The sequence below is a fragment of the Natator depressus genome, chromosome 1 (assembly GCF_965152275.1).
Source record: "Natator depressus isolate rNatDep1 chromosome 1, rNatDep2.hap1, whole genome shotgun sequence".
Classification (NCBI taxonomy): Eukaryota; Metazoa; Chordata; order Testudines; family Cheloniidae; genus Natator; species Natator depressus.
Genome location: NC_134234.1, coordinates 246022287 through 246042494, shown reverse-complemented (window position 1 = coordinate 246042494; position 20208 = coordinate 246022287). Strand labels below are relative to the sequence as shown.

Below are 20208 nucleotides of genomic sequence, written 5' to 3'. Positions count from 1 at the left end.
TCATGCCAGGAGCTGGCAGATTGGAAGTTGGTGGGAGCTGCCCAGCCCACTGCAGCTCCTGGCTCTCCACACTTTGGGAGTTGGGGCACTGGCTGCCTGCCTGCCTGCCTGGCAGCCCTCCCTGCCCTGCTCCCTGAGCCAGGATGTCTCTGCATGGCCAGGCGCTCCCCAGGCAGGGTGGGTGGCACAGCTCTGAGCTGAGCCCCTGACATGCTCTTGCCTCTCCCCTAAAGGAGCCTGGCGCCAGCCAGTGAAACCCCCAGGACCTGGTCTGTAGCCACAGAGCCCGACGGCCATGAGATGCTCTCTGAGACATTCGCTTGCTGCTGCTCCTCAGCCCAGAGGTGGCGCGTGGGGTGGTCACATGCCTCCACCATCAAGAGTTAGGCGCCATCTCTGGATCTACCTTCCTGAGCTGAGCTTTCTCCAACACCCTCTAGGTTCTAACTCAGGGCCTGACTATTTTTTTCCCGTGCCTAGAGATAATTTCTTTTGACTCTAACCTCTTAGCCACTCACCTTTAGTCGCTGACTCAGCTTCAGTGCAGATCCCTAATTCATAAATTACTCGACTGCGTATATGTACTAATTCACTCAGTACTGTACCTAGCTCCTACTCAGACCAAGCTCCTCCTCAGACCTGATCTCCTGAGTGCCTCTGCACTGCTGGCCTCACAGATCAGCTGCTATTGATTTATTACAATATAAGCTAAACACAATTGTAGCCAAGCGAGCACATTGTCTTTTTAACCCATTGAGGCTTTTCTTTCTTTTGTTCAACACTTCCCAGGCTGTTGCTATTTACAAGACACAACTTCGTCCACTGTTTTGCACAGCTCTGCTGGGGAGCTTCCCCATCAGAACCCGCTCAGGGTCCTTTGCTGAGGCTGAAGTGACTATAGCAGGATTAAGACGTTCCCCAGAGGAATTAGCTAGCAATTGTTGATACCATAGATTGAACAATGCACTGAAGATCGAAAGCACTAATGTCAGTTAGTCTCTTGGAAGGTAGAGAGGTGAGTATCATGACCTCTGTTTAACAGATGGTGAAACTGAGGCAAGGAGAGGTCGAGTTTCTTTCCCACGTTCACACAGCAGCCAGAGGCAAAACTGGGATTAGAACCTAGGAGTTTCTGGGTCCTAGTTCCAGTGAACCAGGTCAGTGGTTCTCAACCTTTTTTGGCTCAGGCCCCATTTGTAAACAGTGTCCCGTCATGACCCAGTCAACTGCTTGAGTGCCAATAACATCTTATTAATTACACATTAACGCAATAAGTACTAAGTGCACTGTACCCCAGCGGTGACTCCCTGCAGCTCCTGTCCCCCAGGGTGGGCTGGACTCTGAGGCCATAGCACTGCTCAGATTTGGCCCCAACTGGGCCAAATTTGTGGGAGCGGAATTGCAACCTGATGCATGACAAGGGGGCTGCTGGACCAAAGCTGAGCAGCGTTGCAACCGCAGGTGCTAGATCGCAAAGCCCGGAGCGGGAAGCCAAGCCCAGCCTGCTCCATGGGACCAAAGCCCCAGGAACCACTGCTGCATGGTGAGTGTGAGGCTGCCCACTTCCCTCCAGCCTCTCATGAGACCCTTGGTCACATTCTGGTGATCCAATTTTGGGTTGCAACCCATAGGTTGAGAAGCCCTGAGCTAGACCACATGGCCTCATTGAACCAGAAAAGAGAGGAAACTCACAGAGCTGGAGGCGGAGGTGCAGACGCCACATGAAACGTAAAAGGCCTTTCTAGTTGAACTTTGAAGAGCATCAGCAGTAGTAGGGAGCTTCAGGTTGGGACTGCGCTGCATTGGCAGCAGGGAGGGCTTGAGTCTGGACTGAGGTGCCAAGGAGGAGGACGGGGCTAAATTTCAGGAGCGTGGGGGGGATCTGGTTCAGATTTAAGGGGTATTGGCAACAATGGTTTGGAACCAAAGTCAAGGTATGCAGTCAGAGCTGTGGGTGAAGAAGGGAAGCCTCCACGATTGGAAAAGCATTCTACAGCATACTTAGGCACAGGCTGGAGACTATTTTAAAAGGGACACTATTTAAGGACCAAAATTTAAAAAAAAAAAATTGATTTTACAAAATTAAATATGAAGTGAAAACTTATTCATGATTGCGTTTGAAAGCATCACGTCAGGGTTTGTTTTTTTTCCCCAATGGAAAGACTCCACACACAATCGTTTTACGTTAGTGCATGAGAAACGGGAAGCAAAATGAACTCTGAAGAGAAAGTGAACCTCACCCCTTTCATGGTCCAAGCTAAGTGAAGTTCAGAGGATAAAGAAATAGCATAAGTGGTGTGAAAAAGTAGAACCGTTGTCTATTTGTTGTTGTAATTAATGATTCTAGGTGTTCCCCAGCCAGGAGTTATTCCGCGATGATTTTATCTTCACAGCAACCCTTTAATCTGTTGCTTTTCATTTTCTCCCGATTGGATCCATTCCCTGCCCTGCCCTCCATTTTCAGGTATTTCACCAACAACTTACAGCATGATCCCTTCCCCTCTTACTCCAGCCTCACCACCTGTGAGGGGTCAGCCTCATCCCTAGATCGGCCACCCTTACGTTATAACAATGACAGTAAATTACTAAAGGGAAACACATCCTGAAGAGTTTGTGAAGGGCGACAAACCCCCTGCTTGAGGGCATAAGCCAACCTCTAACTGCTGGGGGTTTGGAGGCCTCTTTCCCTGGGAACAGTTTATCCCATCACGGTGTGCTGCAGGGTTTTTTGTACCTTCCTCGAAAGCAGATGGTGCTGGCCATTGTCAGAGACTCTGTTACCATGGGACTGAGTATGCTGCCGTGCTACTTTCCCAGCACCTGCCAGATTGGGAGCAAGACAAGAACCAGATCAGACCCAGCTCTGTACAGATACCTGTTAGGATATAGATATTCAGGCCTGTCTGTAAAGGCCTATACTCTAAGAATTTAGGTGTATTCTTATCACTTAGCTAGTTATAGAGGTATAAAAGAAAGAATCAAAATCACTGTCTGCTGGTGTAAGGGCTTTCTCTTACTGTCACAGTCTGAGGCCCTGTTCTTAGGCTAAGGCCTTTGGCTAAGCAGCAGAGGCAGCCATAAGCTGGGAAGTGTGCGGTCACATCCTCACATTCCAAAGTAGTCTAACTGAAATAAGGTGCTATTGGGCTGTTAGGAACACAATCCTGTCCTGATAGTGCCTATCGCCTCCAGAGAAAGGGAAGTGCCTAGAAAATGTAAAAGGAAACTTAGTTTGATAGAATCCTGTCTGGCAAGAACTCACTTATCAATAGCTGGGATGTGAAATCCTCACTTCTCTACTGTTTTGTCATTATAGTTCTCACTTTGCTATTGTTTATTTGCATGGTCTCTGTCTGGTTCTGTGATTGTTTCTGTCTGGTGTATAATTAATTTTGCTGGGTGTAAACTAATTAAGGTGGTGGGATATAATTGGTTAAAGAATCATGTTGTAATATGTTAGGATTGGTTAGTTACATTTCAGGAAAATGATTGATTAAGGTATAGCTAAGCAGAACTCAAGTTTTACTGTATAGTCTGCAGTCAATCAAGAAGGAAAGGCGGGGGGAATGGGAACAGGGAATGGGGGTGGGGAAATTGGAATCATGTTTTGCTAAAGGGGGGAATGGGAACAGGGACACAGGTAAGGCTCTGTGGTGTCAGAGCTGGGAAGGGGGACACTAAGGAAGGAAACTGGAATCATGCTTGCTGGAAGTTAACCCCAATAAACATAGAATTGTTTGCACCTTTGGGTATTGTTGCTCTCTGTTCATGCGAGAAGGACCAGGGAAGTAAGCGGGTGAAGGAATAAGCCCCGTAACACCTGTACAGATTCCTAGTCTACCTCTAATTTTCACCTCTATCAATACTTCTAAATGGAATGCTTATACTCAAGGGGTCAGGGTATTAATAAAGTCTGGCTTATACCTATACTGAATGAAGCTAAATCAATACAAAGAAACCTTTGTTCAGTTTAAAAGTGACAACAAAAAGGGTTGCACTGATTTAAAAATCCAGTTAGTTAAATCGATGCAAGTGATAGGAGCTGGTTTCCAGAAGTGCCTGAACACCCACAACTCCAGTTAAAGTCAGTGGGAGCTGCTGGAATTTAGCTCCTCCCGTTCCTGGTCAGTTGAGCATTGTACATACACTACACGGCCCTACGCATTTGTACAGCAGGTCAGAATGTTACAAACCCCTTAAGATTCCCTTTGTGATTTTGGGCCTGATCCAAATTCCACTGAAGTCAATGAAATGACTCCCACTGACTTCGGGGCACTTTGGATCAAACCATATAGAACTGGATGCAGAGAGATGCTTGAGGGGTACCTACCACCACTTGGGTGGGACATTACCTTTGGAGATTAGGCAGCCTAGGCCACTACTCTTACCACTGCTCTCCCTTGCTGCATTTCTCTGGGCTGTTCTGGCCTACATTCCATGTCCTGCCTTAGACCCTCTTCTCTTTATTTTGCCCCTGGACTTTGAGCCTCTTTGTTGTCTTTGCTTATAATAATTGCATCATTAATGGCAGATAAATTTAGAACAAATAGAAGGAAATGCAAACTGTTCTTCACACAGTGTGCAGGCAGCTGGGGGGGGGGGGAGTCACTGCTGCCAGAGGTTCTAGACCCTAATTAGCTTTACTAGAGAACCAGATCACTCAAGGACCAGTAACTGCATTTGTAGGTATGCATGTTAAGACAAAGGGAATCAAATCTCATGCTTCAGGGGCTAATTCCATCGCTTGGGGAGGTGGGGGTCCAGAAGGAACTTTTCCTTTGCATACAGCACAATAGGCTAGGTCAGCTTTGCAAAATGCTACTTGTGTAGGGCAAGTAAAAATATAATTTTTCCCCACTATCACCATAGCAATGGATGGTCAAGCAGATTTGGTGCCTGGTCTGGTAACTTTTATAGGGATCTTTATCTACACTGATGTAACTGCACCAGAGAAAGCCATGACACCCACTGGTGCACTTCAGCCTCGTTTGAAACTGGAATAAGCTGCACCAGACCAGTGCACTAGTGCCGTGGATTTGCATCAGTGCCACTAAACTGGTGGGTAAAACCTCAGTATAGACAAGACACCTTGTGATAGTTGTAGGCAAAGTAACAGTCGTCTGACGTATCAGATATTAGCCACTGTTGGAGACAGATTTGCTTGGCCAAGATTCTGATCCACCACGACAAGCCTTATGTTGCTATAACATTTTGCACTAAACAGAGCTTTAACTCTGGGCCTGCTTGTTGTTTGTTCTGGATTTTAAACTAGCACCAACAGGGAAATGTATAGGTCTGATTCTGATCTGAATTACACTAATGTAAAACAGAAGCAAGTCCTCTGAAGTCAGGATAAGTGTGATCAGAATTGTGCCCCTTGGGTATGTCTAAACTGCACACTAAGCCAAGGTTCTGACTCAGGTTTGAGCCCAAAGCCACTTCTCTCCACATACAAATCAGTCTGATTAAGGTCAGACCCCAGGTCCTAGAATCTTGTTAGGGGGTAGGTCAAAGCCATGTAATTTTGCTGTGTGAACGCAGCTCAAGCTACAGACCTGAGTAAGAAGGTCTGCAGCGTGGAGGGTGGATGCATGAGCACAGCTGAGACCCGGGTCCAGCAATTGTGAACCCAGGTTCACAGTATGGATGTTCAAGCACTGGTTTAGGAACACCAAGTCCACAAGCCGGAGTCCCAAAGAGCTGGATTTACAGTGTAAAATTCAGAATGTGACACATGTCATCATCTCCCCCTTCTGCCTGGGCTACAAAGCACCTGTTACCTTCCTAAGGATTCTAATCTCTTTCACCTTCTCACTTTGCTGTTTCTGTTTGTACACTTCATGCTTGTTATGCCTAAAGGATTCCAGCCAAGGCCGTTCTCTGGCAGCCTGAAAGCTTAGAGGGAGGGAAGCCTGTACAGGGCTGGGGGGAAAAAAAAAAACGGAGAGGATGTGTCAATCCTAGAAGACGGGTGTTAGAGAGCTCTCAGGAAGACCTGTGCTTGCAGGGCTCAAACAGAGAAGACAGACAGAGCGATGGCATTTTGCAGAAAGTCGTCAAATGTGAAGGAGGAGGCAGTGTTCCTGAGAAAGAAGATCACCCTGACGCGGGCCATCACACTGACTATCGGCACAGTCGTTGGCAGTGGCATCTTTATCGCTCCAAAAGGAGTGTTGAAAAACTCCGGCAATGTGGGTCTCTCCTTGGTTGTCTGGCTGGCTTGCAGGATTCTCTCTCTGTTTGGTGAGTTGCTTTTTCTAATTCTTCTGTGTGAGCCAGCAACAACGTTACAACATTCCGAACATGTGTGTGTGTTCTAGAGCTGTATAGATTTTCACATGAAAACACAGGGGAAATATCAGCAATACATTGTGAAGTGACTGCAAAGCAATTAAGTAGAAAATAACCTGGAGTACTGTGGGCTAGACCAGGGGTGGCCAAACTTACTGACCCTGCAAGCTGCATACAACTATCTTCAGAAGGTTGAGAGCCGGGGCCGAAGCCTCGCTACTGCTGAAGTTCCGAGCCCCATCAGGCGTGCCCTGTGGGGCTGAAGCCCTGAGATCCCCCTCCCCGCTGGGCACAAGCCAGAAGCAATGCACTGGGGGGGGGGGGGGCTGCTGAGGGTAAGAGGGGGAAACTCAAGCTGTTGGGGGGCCAAACCTTTAAATTGTGCCCCCCCGCCCCCACTCTCAGCAGGCACCAGTCGTCGCTGGCAGAAGCCCCTAGTCCCACCACCCCACCACAGGGCAAAAGCCCTGAGCTCACCCCCAGTATGGTAGGTGGGGGGACTTGTGGGGGACTCCATTAACCGCACTTTAACTGTAAAAGAGCTGCAGTTTGGCCAGCCCTGGGCTAGATCCTTGACGGATGTAAATCTGTATAATCTAAGCTCCATGCATCAATGGAGCTCCATGCATCAATCAGCTGAGCCACACCAGCTGAGGAGCCGGTCCTGTAAATCCAAACCCTATTCGAAAACCTTGGCTCCGCAGCACAAAGCCTGCTGAGGCAAGGTGGCCTAGCTGGGTTTCTGAGCTGTGGGAAAAGCCAGCTTTCAGAGCCCACAAAGCATGCTGCCATGGCAACCCCACATGGTTGGGATTCTAAAGGCTTAACTCAGCTCCCCCCCCCTTTTGTTTTTTTAAAGTAAGTTTCTAGCCCTTTTCCTTGCAAGGGCATGCAGGAAAATGTAAAGCAATTGTTGAGATTAAAAAATCTGTAAGGCTGGAGCTCAGGCCTTGAGACCCCATGAGGGGAAGGGGCTCCAGACTGAGCCCAAATGTCTACACTGCAATTTTATAGCCCTTGTGGCTCTTCTCTGAACCTTCCCCAATTTCTTAACATCCATTTTGAATTGTGGGCACCAGAACTGAACACCGTATTCCAGCAGCATCACATCAGAGGGAATATAATGCCTACAGGGACTGACATTCTCCTCTTTATGCACTCAAGGATCGCATTAACACTTTTGGCCACAGTGTCTCAACAGAAGCTCATGTTCAGCTGATTATCCACCAGCAGGCCCAACTTTATTTCAGGATGAGGCCCCAATCCTGTAAGCATGGCCTGCATTCTTTGTTCCTAGATTTATACATTTACCCCTATTAAAATACGTATTGTCTGCTTGCGCCCAGATCTCTAAGTATGAATAACCAGACTACCCCGAGATGCCAGACACTCAGTGGAGAATCAGGCCCATAGGCTTGGGGGGAAGGAGAGGAAGAAGAGGAGGAGTGAGGGAAGGTAATAAGGCTCCACAGGGAGTGGAAGGCATTGAAGAGGTGCTAGCTGTACCTGGGCCCCAGTTCTGCTGCCCCTACCCATAGATTCGAATCTTGAATCTGATACTCGATCAGCATGTCAATACCCTTAACCTCTTTGAATCCTTAAGCTGGAAAGCAGGGCTGCACCCCTGAAGCTTGTTTTGAGATCCCCAGAGGGAACCTAGTAGAAAGGATTCAGATGAGATCACAGACTTTTCAATAGTTTGAGCAGAGATGTTTTTGCAGCCACCATGTGCCTGGGGTAATGGTCCACTGGATCTCTATACATGCAGTTCCCATGGCTCCATGGTCTATCTCAGTCTTCCACACTTGCCAACATGGGGTTGGTGCAGAGACCTGTTGCCTATACAGACGATGCTTGGTCATGTTATATAGAAACATAAATAGGCCCAATAACCTATTTCCTAAAAATAGGCTTGACAGTAGTCAAGCGAGGCCTGGTAAAATATGAGTGAAGTGAAGTGAGACAAGTCAGAGGTAAATTAGAGCCTGGGGTAAACATTGTTGACCCTCCCTGGATTTTACAAGTGTTTTAGATAAAATGTTAATGTTATGGAAAATGCTCTCTCTATATAATGATAGTTACTACTATGGCAGCATTTCCACAGCTGTTCATTAAAGATGAGTTCAATATTAAATAGCCAATGAGGGAGTAGAAGAGGGTATTTTAATTATGGCAGTGAAAATATAGATATGGTAAAAGGCAGGCTTTATGCTAATTAATTTGGGTGTTATTAGTGATTATAAAGAGGGTAGCATCCTATTTTTAAATTAAGTGCACCCATCTACCAGCAAGGAATCGTTAGAGAAAGGATTATAGGATAGCCATTCTTACCATGCAGGGAGGGTCCAGGTGTATCTTAAAGCATGAGTATCCATGCAGTATAGTCACAGTGTGATGCCTGTTTGCTTTAACTAACTGTTTTATTTTAAATAAAGTATAATTGTATCATTCATTATGTCATTCACAGTCCTCCACTAAACTAAATCGTGTAACCACGCTGGAGGCTTGAACCTTAAAGAACTCTATTTGGTTTTATGCCTTCTCCTTAAAACTACTAATTGGGAACACAGAAATCAAGTTCCAACTGTAACTGAAGGTGTGCAGGGAGAGGGGCAAAGTTCCCCCACTTCCTTGCACTAGTTGTGTAGTATAGAGAACTCTAATGGGGGTAAGATGGCAGAATAGCTTGGCGGTTTGTAGTTTAAAATAAATAGAAACATCAGTAAAAAAAATTTTTTTTTTTTAATCATAGCTGTAAAGTGAAGCCTTCAGTTAAGTGGCAATTTTGGAGCTGATCCAAAGCTCATTGAAGTCAGTGTCTTTTCATGTTAGAACAGCCCCCTCTGATATAGACAAAAATTCTCTCCACAGATTAGAGCAAGCCAGAAAAACAAAACAAAAAAATCTTTCATCTGGGACCAAAGGAGGATTTGAACATATGCTTCCAGATACAAAATGCTCATTCATTAGCTCACTGGGATGCCCAGTCCCTTGGGGAACTGAAGTCCCCGGTTAAGATAGTCTGGTAACATATTCTTTAGGAACCGTGCTGAGACGGCAGGCCACAGCCAGGGGACAAACTGAGCACTAGTTATTTGTACTCAGTCTGCAGCTGTCCTCTCCAGGACTCTGAAGACAGCTTAGGCATTCTAATGCCGAGTCAGAATTTTTCGGCACATTTAATGAACCCCACCACTGGCTCAGGGTCCTGCTGCTGTGTAATGCCAAACCCACATTAGCTGCTGTATAATAAATACTAAATGCTAATAATCTTAGCACGAAGTATCACCACAGCACAAACCTGCTGAGTTCCAGCCTTTTGCCTGCCTTTACATAACACCACAGCCTGGATGTGGCTCAAGCCCGCTTGACAGCACAGACAAACAATCCAGTGAAAAATGTGAACCCATAAAACAAGCAAGAGGAAATGCACCCTATTTGAAAAGAAAAAGGGGTCATTATATAGTGAATGTGAAGGATTTAAGAGAATAAAGGCGTGTTGTAAGACTTCACATTTCAGCATCCTCAATGTTCCTACCTTTGTTTGCTCTTGTCCTTCCCAGGGGATAAACAGATTATTAGTACAATGAAAAGTTCGCTGATATCTCATATGTAATCAGTGGCAGGTGGTGTGTAGAGGGCACTGGGGCATCAAAGCAGTTAAGCACACACATATACATACATAGGCATTGGTGTGTGTCACTAAAAATGAATCACAGACACAGTAAAGCTATAAGAAAAGGAGTTCTTGTGGCACCTTAGAGACTAACCAATTTATTTGAGCGTAAGCTTTTGTGAGCTACAGCTCACTTCATCGGATCCGATGAAGTGAGCTGTAGCTCACGAAAGCTTACGCTCAAATAAATTTGATAGTCTCTAAGGTGCCACAAGAACTCCTTTTCTTCTTGTGAATACAGACTAACAACACAGCTGCTACTCCGAAACCTGTCAGTAAAGCTATAGGAGTCTGCTATATATTTGCTTTGTTGCAATTCATATTTAGCAGCAGGCTGTTCTCCACCAGTCCTGTGGCACATGTTCAATCTGCACAGTCAAGGTTGGACAGGGTATAAAGCAGCAGAAGTTTCCTCTAGGGCCTGGGGCACTAGATTCACTGCTTAAGCCACAGGCAGGTAAAATGTTCTGAATGGTTGCGCTTTACCTGCCGCTTATAGACCCTGCTGGTGAACGAGGTACCATTTAGCACACACTACTAGGGTCTACATGAGGCAGTTAAAGTGTAACACTTTAGAGTGCTCTGCAACTTGCACCCCTCCAGTCATCAGGAGGGACTCCAGGGGGCAGGTAGGCCAAGGGCACAACACAAGGGGAAGCCAGACACCCCTCTTTCCCACCCCCAGACATAGTGGGAGCAGAGAGAGGGAAAAGTCTCGCTCATTTCTGGCCTTTCTGGTGGGAGGGGAGCGGGAGAGGTCACAGCCAGTACCTCTCCTCCTTTTTCAGGGCAGGGACTGCCACTGTGTGTGTGTGTGTTTAGGGTCCGTAGGCACTACCTTAAGATAAATAAATAATTTCCCTTCCTTATTTTCTGTCTAGGCGCTCTATCTTATGCAGACCTGGGAACAAGCATCACAAAATCTGGAGGCCATTATATCTACCTCTTAGAAACCCTTGGGCCTTTGCCAGCCTTCTTAAGATTGTGGGCTGAATTTGTTATGATCCGGTAAGAACAGTTCTACTTTCCATAGGTGTGTAAGGTCAGGAGTGATATGTCATTGTTGATTTGCATTTATAGTCTCCTCTCTTTAAATCTCTAATTGGGGCAGATTCCAGCTGTGCGGCTAAAGGAGCCAGCTGGTGAATGCAAAACAGTAGCAAACACATGGACTTCCAAATGGCTAGAGGGAGGATAGAGGGAAGGAAGGGGGAACCTAAGTCAGGGAAATGGAGGTGGGAGGGAAGGAGGCAGAGGGGGGAAATGAAAGGGTAAAAGGTCAAAAAAAAGTGAGGTGAAGAATAAAAAAATGAAACACAATGAACAGCTTGTAGCAAACGTGATAACGAGACAGATGGACATTTTCCTGCAATCTGCCAACACAGCTGGGTTTTCTGGAAAAAGGCTCCATGCTCCTTAGAAATCTGTTTGATATGTGACCTCCTCCTCTCCAACCCACCCCTCATCTCCAATAGCTGCTGGATAAACAGAAATGTCTGCCACAGCACAACTGGGCTTGGCCGTGAGGTCTGCCCCCATGGAGAATGAGATCACAGCTTACACAACTGAACCCCTGCAGAACTGGGACAAAGTAACCAACCCTCTACTCAAAGGGTACAATACATATTTTTTGTAACCCTTCTGCCCATCAGAGTTGGCAGCAACAAGGGCCGGGTTCAATATCTAGGGGATCCATTCCAATAACACAATGCAAACCGGCTCGAGCCCCCACCCAGTGACCTGGGACAAATATATACCACCCCCGCTGGGCACCTCCAAGAGGCAATACTTCCCCTCTCGCAAGCACATAGTCTGAGTGTAGCAAAAAGCCTTTTAATAACAGAGAGAAACAATGTGGCATTATGTTGGGGAAACACCACCAACAGGATTCATAACACAACCCATGAGCAAAAAAAAACCACCCCAAGCAAATTGGGGCATGCCCCTTTCCCTCGGGTTCTTGAGTCCCAGCACCCAAACGTCTCTTGAGTCCAGCAATCCACAAATCACCCAAAGTCCAAAAAGTCCAGCCCCAGAGTTCAAAAGTTCATCTGCATAGTGTTACTCCCCAGTCTGGCTAAAATGTGCCTGTGTGTGGGGAAAAGGGGCAAGGGGCACCTTACGTGTCCTGAAGCTGACTGCCCCACAGGGCTCTGCTCTGCTACGCTGTCTCACGAACGGCTCTGCTCCACCACGACCGGCTCCGCTCTGCACCGCTCGCCGTCTCACAAACAGCTCTGCTCAGCTCGCCGTCTCACGAACGGCTCCACTCCACCACGACCGGCTCTGCTCTGCACCGCTCGCTGTCTCAAGAACAGCTCTGCTCAGCTCGCTGTCTCATGAATGGCTCCGCTCTGCACAGCTCGCCGTCTCACGAACACACCACTGTCTCACAGACAGCTCCGCTCCACCACGACCAGCTCCACTCCGCACAGCTCGCCGTCTCACGAACAGTTCTGCTCAGCTCACCGTCTCACAAACACACCGCTGCACTCTATATCTTCCGGCTCCCCACTACTTGACATAGTGCTCAGTGATTTCAGCTCTTAGTGATTTCAGCTCTCAGTGATTTCAGCTCATAGCAGTGGGGGCCTTAGTGCTGGTGCACCCTAAGGCCAAAGTGAATGCAGCATAGTACCTGTAGCAAGACTCTTAATAGACCCAAAATTAGCTCTGACATTCCACAGTGGAGAGAGACAGAGGTGCAATTGGTGCTTCAGGCCCTCACAAAGGGGCCCACACCACCAGGTACTAATACCTGTCTCAAGTCTCTCTCAATTCACACAGTTTTGGAACCCATGACCCTTGCCTAGCGAGTGCTACTTAGTTGATGGTGAGTCCCTCCAGCATAGCAAAAGGCCAAGTACAGTTCCAAGCACAGTTCCCATAATCAGGGTAATAACAATTTATTCTTCCTGCCCCAATAACAGAGACACTGGGGATCCCACAGCAGCCGAAGTGACCATTTGGGCAGCTATGGCCTCAGTCTAGGCGGCGTGGGTGTGCCTATGCAAATGAGATCAGCCCCTGAAGTTTTTTTTTTCCACAACTTGCCACACCTCACCACCAGATGTCAGGGTGGAGCTCATCCTGACACTGCTTACATCTTTAAAAACCACATTGTTTAGCCTGTTAACCTTGCCTGTGTTTATGGCCATAAAAAAAATGAGAGGGGTCACAGGCTGAATGGAAATGGAGTCTGAACTATCCTTTCATGCCCATCTATCCATCTGTCTAGATTCTACATAATCCCCATCAGCAAAGCAACCCCAGTTCCTGAGTGATACCTTCAGCTCTGGAGGGAGCAGGGGTTGGGAGGAAAAGCATTGGCAGGGGGTGGAGTGTGCACAGCCACTGCCCCACAATGCATTTTATTTCATTGGCACTATATGTCACCGCACTGTGTGTGCTCTCTAGCTCTTTTTCTGTGATTGGGGAGAAGGCCTCAGACCCCTCACCTCAAGGTTACCAGTTCAAATCCCCACCTAGGCAAGCAGCAATTGAAAAACAGTCCCACTCTAATGGCTCTTCAGCAACCTCATGGTGATGTGTTACTAGCATAAACCCATTTCCTACACAAAATAAAGATGGTCCAGCGGGTAGGGCACGAGCCTTCAACTCAGGAGACCTGGGTTTGATACCCTGCTCCGTCACAGATTTTCTGCGTGACACTGTCTCAGGCCCTCTCTGTCAAATGGGGATACTCGTACTTCCCTACCTCCTCGGGTTGATATGAGGACAAATACATTACAGGTTGGGAGGCACCCAGATACTATGCTAACCGGGGACATAAGTACAATAAATAATAGATTGCAAGAACTACTGTCCACACAATCAGCTCCCAGTCTCAGCAGAAATGCTGGATGGCCCATGAAGACAATTCCCCTCCTCCGCCTTGTGGTGGGCTCTTCAGGTACATTGGTGGGGCAGCGTGTGAAGCTTACACAGCTGCAGAGCAAGCAAGCATAAAGAACTTCAGTTTCCAGAGCTGCCAGCTGGCAACTTCCAGCAGTATTAAGTTCTCTGAAAAGAGGGGCTGGCGAGAAATTCAACCTAGGTCCATAACCCTTCTCAGCTGGAGAGCAAAGAGGGCATCCTTAAGGCACTTTGAGGTGGGAATTACACCTCCCCACTTGAGTAGCCATACTCATGCTAGCTCTGATCAAGCTGGCATGCTAAAAATAGTGTCCTCACAGCAGCGTGAGCGGCTAGCTGTCCCGAGTACATACGTCACATCTCAGACAGGACTGCAGTCAGGGTGGCTAGCCCCATACTGCTATTTTTAGTGGGCTAGCTCACTGAGAGTGAGCGTGGCTAAATCTCAGCAAGCAGGGAATCACACACCCCGCTCAGAGTACAGGAATACATATCCTTACTGTTGCAGGAAAAGAACATCCATTGTCCCTAACCTCCCACAGCCAGAAAAATCCTATTTCCTCCAGTCTCAGAGTGGGAAAGAGAACAGACAAAGCTGAAGTACCACCTGTGCTCTGGGAAGACCATCTCCAGGTCTTCAACTTTCACCAGCGTTAAAAGAAATCTGTGATGTTTTTCTCTCTGTGAGGGGGCGCGTCCGCACCCTATTAAGGAGGAAGCTATTGAGCTCGGTAAGCCCTAACTAGACACACCTGAAAGACTTGCTCTGCTTGAAGGGAAGAAGCTTAAAAAGGGAAGGCCTGCCACATGAAGGGATGGTTACAGGAGAAGATGGCTGTGCCTCAGGCAGCTGATTACAGGGACAGATCAGCAAAGGAGATAGGCACTGAGCCAGAAATCCCTGAGACTGCTTGGACCAGGAATGGACCAGGTGTTACCAAAAAAGGGGGGAGTCTAAGGAAGGACTCCAACCCTGATCAGGACAATACAAAACCTACAGACAAGCCAGAACCCAAAGGGGTGAGGGACAGACTGATCGAGAAACGGAGCATCTTTCCCCCCACCCTTCCTTCCTTTACCTCGTTCCTCCCTGCCCTCCGAGAGGGGAAAGGAACTCTCTGTTCTGGGAGAGACTCTTGTTTCGGCTAGCCCAAGCAGGGGAAGGACTCAGGGTTACTCTACACTAGCAGCGGTGCAGCTGCACCATGCCAGAGAGCTCTCCCATCTGCCTAATAAATCCACCTCCGCAAGCGGCAGTAGCTATGTCAGTGGGAGAAGCTCTCCCGCTGACATAGCGCTGTCCACACCAGCACTTAGGTTGGTGTAACTTACACTGCTCAGGGAGGTGGCTTATTCGCACCCCCGAGCGATGCAAGTTATACCAAAATAAGTGGTAGTGTAGACATGATCTCAGTGTCAGAAAGGAACCAACCCAAACCACAGTCTGATAAGGACTCAAAGGACCCCCTCCCCACCACAAGTGATGGACAATGCAGATAAATTATGTCTGATATAAGGAAAACAAAAAAACATCAACAGAGAATGGGATAGAGCTCAGCAGCTCTGAGCCAGATGGAACCCAACAGTGCTGTAAGTGCTTAGCTGAGATGCAGGAGCTGCAAGCAACTCAGCAACAGCAGCTCCGGGAGCAATTTCTGCAGCAATGGATCATCCAACAGCAACTCCAAACAATGCGACAGCAAAAGCTGCTGAGGGAACTGACGACCCGGCAACAGGAGTTCCACAAGGAGAAGATACAACATAGTGCCAATCTTACGCTCTCCAGGCGTCCATGTGGGGCACACTTCCACCAAGGTGAGTCCCCCACCAATGCCCGTGAAGCTAACCAATATGGGGCTGGACGATGATCCTGACATCTTTTCAAGTACCGCCAAGAGGGTAGCCCTAGCCTCCCAGTAGGCTCCTGAGCAGTGGGCTTTGATTTTGGTTCCATTCTCAATGGACCTGGCCCAGGCGACCAACCATAACCTGGACTCCGAGCAGGCTGAGGACTATAAATAAGTTAAGTCCACCATTTTGGACTATTTGGACACTTCTGAGGCAACCTGTTAGAGAGCTTATTCCTTCACTCTCCCACTTCCCTGGTCCTTCTCGCATGAACAGAGAGCAACAATACCCGAAGTCCGAAGGTGCAAACAATTCGATGTTTATTGGGGTGAACTTCCAGCAAGCTTAAATACAAGTTCCTTTTTCCTTATTTTCGAATCCCAACTTACTTCCTGTTTGCCCCTAATTTATATAGTAATATTCTTAGCTATACCGTAACCAATCATTCTACTGAAATTTAACTAACCAATCCTAACATATTGTAACATGATTAGCTAACCAATTATATCCCACCACCTTAATTAGATTACACCCAGCAAAATTAATTATACAGCAGACAGAAGCAATCACAGAACCAGACAGAGATTATACAGACAAACAATAGCAAAGTGGGAACTATAATGACAAAACAATACAGAAGTGAGGATTTCACATCCCAACTATTGATAAGTGAGTTCTTGCCAGACAGGATGCTATCAAACTAAGTTTCCTTTTATATTTTCTAGGCACTTCCCTTTCTCTGGAGGTGATAGGAATTATCAGGACAGGATTGTATTCAGGACAGGATTGTATTCCTAACAGCCCAATAGCACCTTCTTTCAATGTGACTAGTTTGGAATGTGAGGATGTGACTGTTCGCTTCCTGGCTTATGGCTGCCTCTGCTGCTTAGCCAAAGGCCTTAGCCTAAGAACAGGGCCTCAAACAGTCACAGTAAGAGAGGGCCCTTACACCAGCAGACAGTGATTTTGATTCTCTCTTTTATACCTCTAGAACTAGCCAAGTGATAAGAATACCCCAAATTCTTAAAGTACAGGCTTTTGCAGACAGGCCTGAATATCTATATCCTAACACAACCCACCCTCAAAGCTTTAGATTCAAAACCTATCCCACGGAGGTCAGACCCCGCATAGTAGCCTAGTGTTTGAAGGAACACCATTGGAAGTATCTCCACCCAGAAGAACAGTCCAGGGCCCAAGTTGCTAAGTCAATTGTGACTGAACAATTTAGAAGGATATTGCCCTCAAAAGGCAGAGTGGGGGTATAATGGCACCACGCTGGGACCTTGTCAGATGCAGTATGGTTAATGGAGAATTTTCTAGCAGCCAAATGATCACTAGAAACAGAAATCGCTTCAAATCTGTGCAGCACAGCCCTGAGAGAGACCAGGGAGGCCAACCTCAGAATGGTAACATCCACCAAACAAACATTCTCCAAAATAATCAGTCCAGCCCCCAGACCATGGGAACCTCAAGGGGCCTAGGGGTCGGGCTCAGACACTATATCACCAATGGGACCATCAGACATCTCAAGGAGCTGAAGTAGGACCCACAAAGTAGGTCCTGGTCTCTACTCCGCAGCCAAATTTGCCCCCAGCTAAGAAAGGTATCAGCCCAGTGACTTGCCACTCCTGTGGGCAGACAGGACACGAAGAAATAATGCCCTCTTATAGAGTATAGCCCGGGCTGGACCCAGAAAATAGCACCTCTCAAGTTGACAGTACCGGTGATGATCGAAGGGAAAAGAGTTCAAGGACTCTTGGACTCCGGCTACAGTCAGACAGTATCCAAGTCTCCTTGGTATTAGATGATGGCACCCCTAGAAGGCATCCGATGAAGGAGATGAGTGGGCCAAGGAAAGAAGGAAGGGTGGTAGGAGAGGAGATATTTGGATAGAGAAGGGAAAAAATAAGCGTTTTCCTCTGGCTAACGTGCTTCAAATTTCTATTTTGCTTTCCAGTCCTGCCAACATTGCCGTGGTGTCCTTGGCTTTTGGTCGTTACTTAATTGAGCCTCTCTTCGCCCCTTGCCATGCCCCTGCCCTGGCTGTGAAGCTGGTTACCACCACTGGCATCTGTGAGTAACCCTCAGAAACAATCAAAGTAAAAGTGGGGAAGGGGAAAAGAGCAGGCTTGACTGGCTATTCCTGGTAGGATTCCTCCCTACCTCATTTTCTGTCTGTGTCAGCAAGGTTTGCCCGTTTCCATGTCTGTCAAGCCCCATACAAAGCAATGGGCTGCTCTATAAATATTTATCTGTAACATCACCCTCCCTATAGTAAATCAGGGGCATAGTCATGGGCGGGCTGCGGCCCACCCACTTAACCTCCACACCCACCTCAGCATCACTCAGGCACCTGAAATCCAGGATGGAGCACGCGCGGGGCTGGAGCCCCCCAAATCCACAGGCTGAGAGGGGGTGTGCCATCCCAGGTAGGGGGTGTGCCTCCTGGGGGCAGATCTCGGTGAAGCTAGCACTGGGGCCAGAGCTGAGCCAGGCTGGGCACATGACTGGGCTGGGCACGAGCAGGGCACTGGAGACTGGGGCAGCAGCACGCAGTGCAGGATACATGGACACTGCAGTGCCGGCAGGACAGAGGGACACAGCTGGGCAGGTGGACGACACTGAGCCGGGGTCAGGAGGGGTGGGCGGAGCTTGAGCCTCTGCAGGGCCCCCCTCCACTCCATGGGAGCACCCATAGCCTGTGCACCCCAGGCAGCCTCGTCTTCTAGTGCCCGCTGAGCAGTAAGAGCAGGCTGGAGCAGATGGAGGGAGGCGGGCCCCTGATTCATCATGCACTGCAGTCCCGTCCCTGCGCCCCTAGCTCCAGGCTCTGCTATGCCCCCAGTTTTGCTGCCTCACCCATGTCCTGCAGCACCCTGGGTCCTGTCCCTTCCTCCCAACTCTGCCCCTTGGCCTCTGCCCTCCCCCATCCAGCCCCCCTTCCCCAGTTTTCCCTCCCCGCTTTAGATAAACTCTCTTCCCAAGATGGTGAGGCTCAGGGAACCTGTTTCCCTGGCTGGATATCCTGTGGGGGAGGGAAGGGCATAGCCTTTGGACTCTGCTCAAATGAAGGGGGAGTGTCAGTGCCTATTATCCCCCCTCTGCCCTAAGGAATGTGGGGAGTGTCAGCCCAAAGGGGGTGGGGGAAAACCTCTTTTACCCCAGCAGCTACCCACACTAGAGCATGGGGGTGGGGTCCTGGTCCTATGCGTGTGCCCAGCTCAGCAGGTGAAGCCCTGTGTCTGGGGGCACCAGGGCTAGGAAGAGGGCATGGCGTCAGGGGAGAAGCTGAGCTAGTAAAGTCTGTCATTGCCCATCCACCCAAAAGTCAGGGCCCACCCAAATTTCCACTCCTAGCTAGGCCACTGTGCTAAATCATCAAAATCCTGCAACCACACCCTCTCAGTCCAGTCAGTGTTTACCTCCATTAGGCTAAGGGAGGCATTTAATTTCCTTGGGGCAGAAAGTGTCACTTCCTATGTGTTTGTATAGTGCCTGTATAACAGGGCCCCAATCCTGACTGGGGCCTCCGGGTGTTACAGTACAAACAAATAAATCCAAAGCTAGCACAGTAGAGGCCAAGGACACATTGTGTACATAAAGCACATAGGCTGGTACAGTATTTTCAAAGTAGTGTAAGGCAGTTAGAGGCCCAGATCCCTTTGTTTAAATGGAGATTGAACATCTCACTCACGTTTGTGAGTCTGAAAATCTTGCCCATAAAGAACAAGAGTCAAACCCCTCCTTGGGTATAATGTTCAGTTACAACAGGACACCTATCTGTCTCATCATAAGCAACAGGCTTAGCACTCTGGGGTCATGCAAGATATTACACTACGAAGTTCCAAACACATGCACTCACTCCCAGAAACTAGAGACTAAAAGTACCTGTCAGGTCAGCTAGCCTATCCCCTTATGTTTGACAAGAGGATGAGGACTTTGTTTAGACCACTTTACAGTGGTCTAAGATATGGGAGTTGTACAACTGTCCCAGTACTGGACTCCCCCTGAACATAAAGCTCCCATTGTGGGGAACATCAATACCAGGCTCCCTGAAGAGGAACTTCCAAGATGAGGGGTCATAGGACAAAATAGTGACCCCACACTAGCCCTGCCCAGAAGTGAATTCAGTATATTGCAAGTAGGCTCTTTGGGGCCGTAGAGAGAAACTATCACTTCCCTCCTTCTGGAGGGCATTGCCAGCATGCATGAAACTCCAACAATATTGAACACCCGTGAAGCCGGTTTCCAGCTCTCCTCAGCCCTGAATATCAGGGTTTGGGATTATTTTAGACAGCTGTATTTTTGAACTTGTATGTCATCTTAGTTATTTCCTCCTCAAGTTGCTAATGTTTTTCTATCCTCACTGGTGTTTTCAACATGTCACACTTCAGTATCCTCTAAAAACATAATTAACCTGCCAGTGTGCTTACACTTTATACCAGATCATTCATGAAGATGTTAAACAGGACAGGCGCCAATCTTATTTCCTATTGAACCTCAACTAAACACCTCCC

The 20208-nt window shown here is 47.9% G+C and overlaps 1 protein-coding gene across 1 annotated transcript in view; it reads left to right on the top strand.

Annotated features, from left to right (window-relative positions):
* The first annotated feature begins 5913 nt into the window (after window positions 1-5913).
* Window positions 5914-20208, top strand: part of LOC141978293 (cystine/glutamate transporter-like) — a 30249-nt gene continuing 15954 nt past the window's right edge. Inside the window, exons 1-3 of the mRNA XM_074940292.1 lie at window positions 5914-6243; window positions 10849-10975; window positions 17649-17764. Of these exons, the coding sequence (XP_074796393.1) occupies window positions 6036-6243; window positions 10849-10975; window positions 17649-17764 (451 nt within the window). The 5' untranslated portion in view covers window positions 5914-6035. The remainder of the gene's footprint in view (window positions 6244-10848; window positions 10976-17648; window positions 17765-20208) is intronic.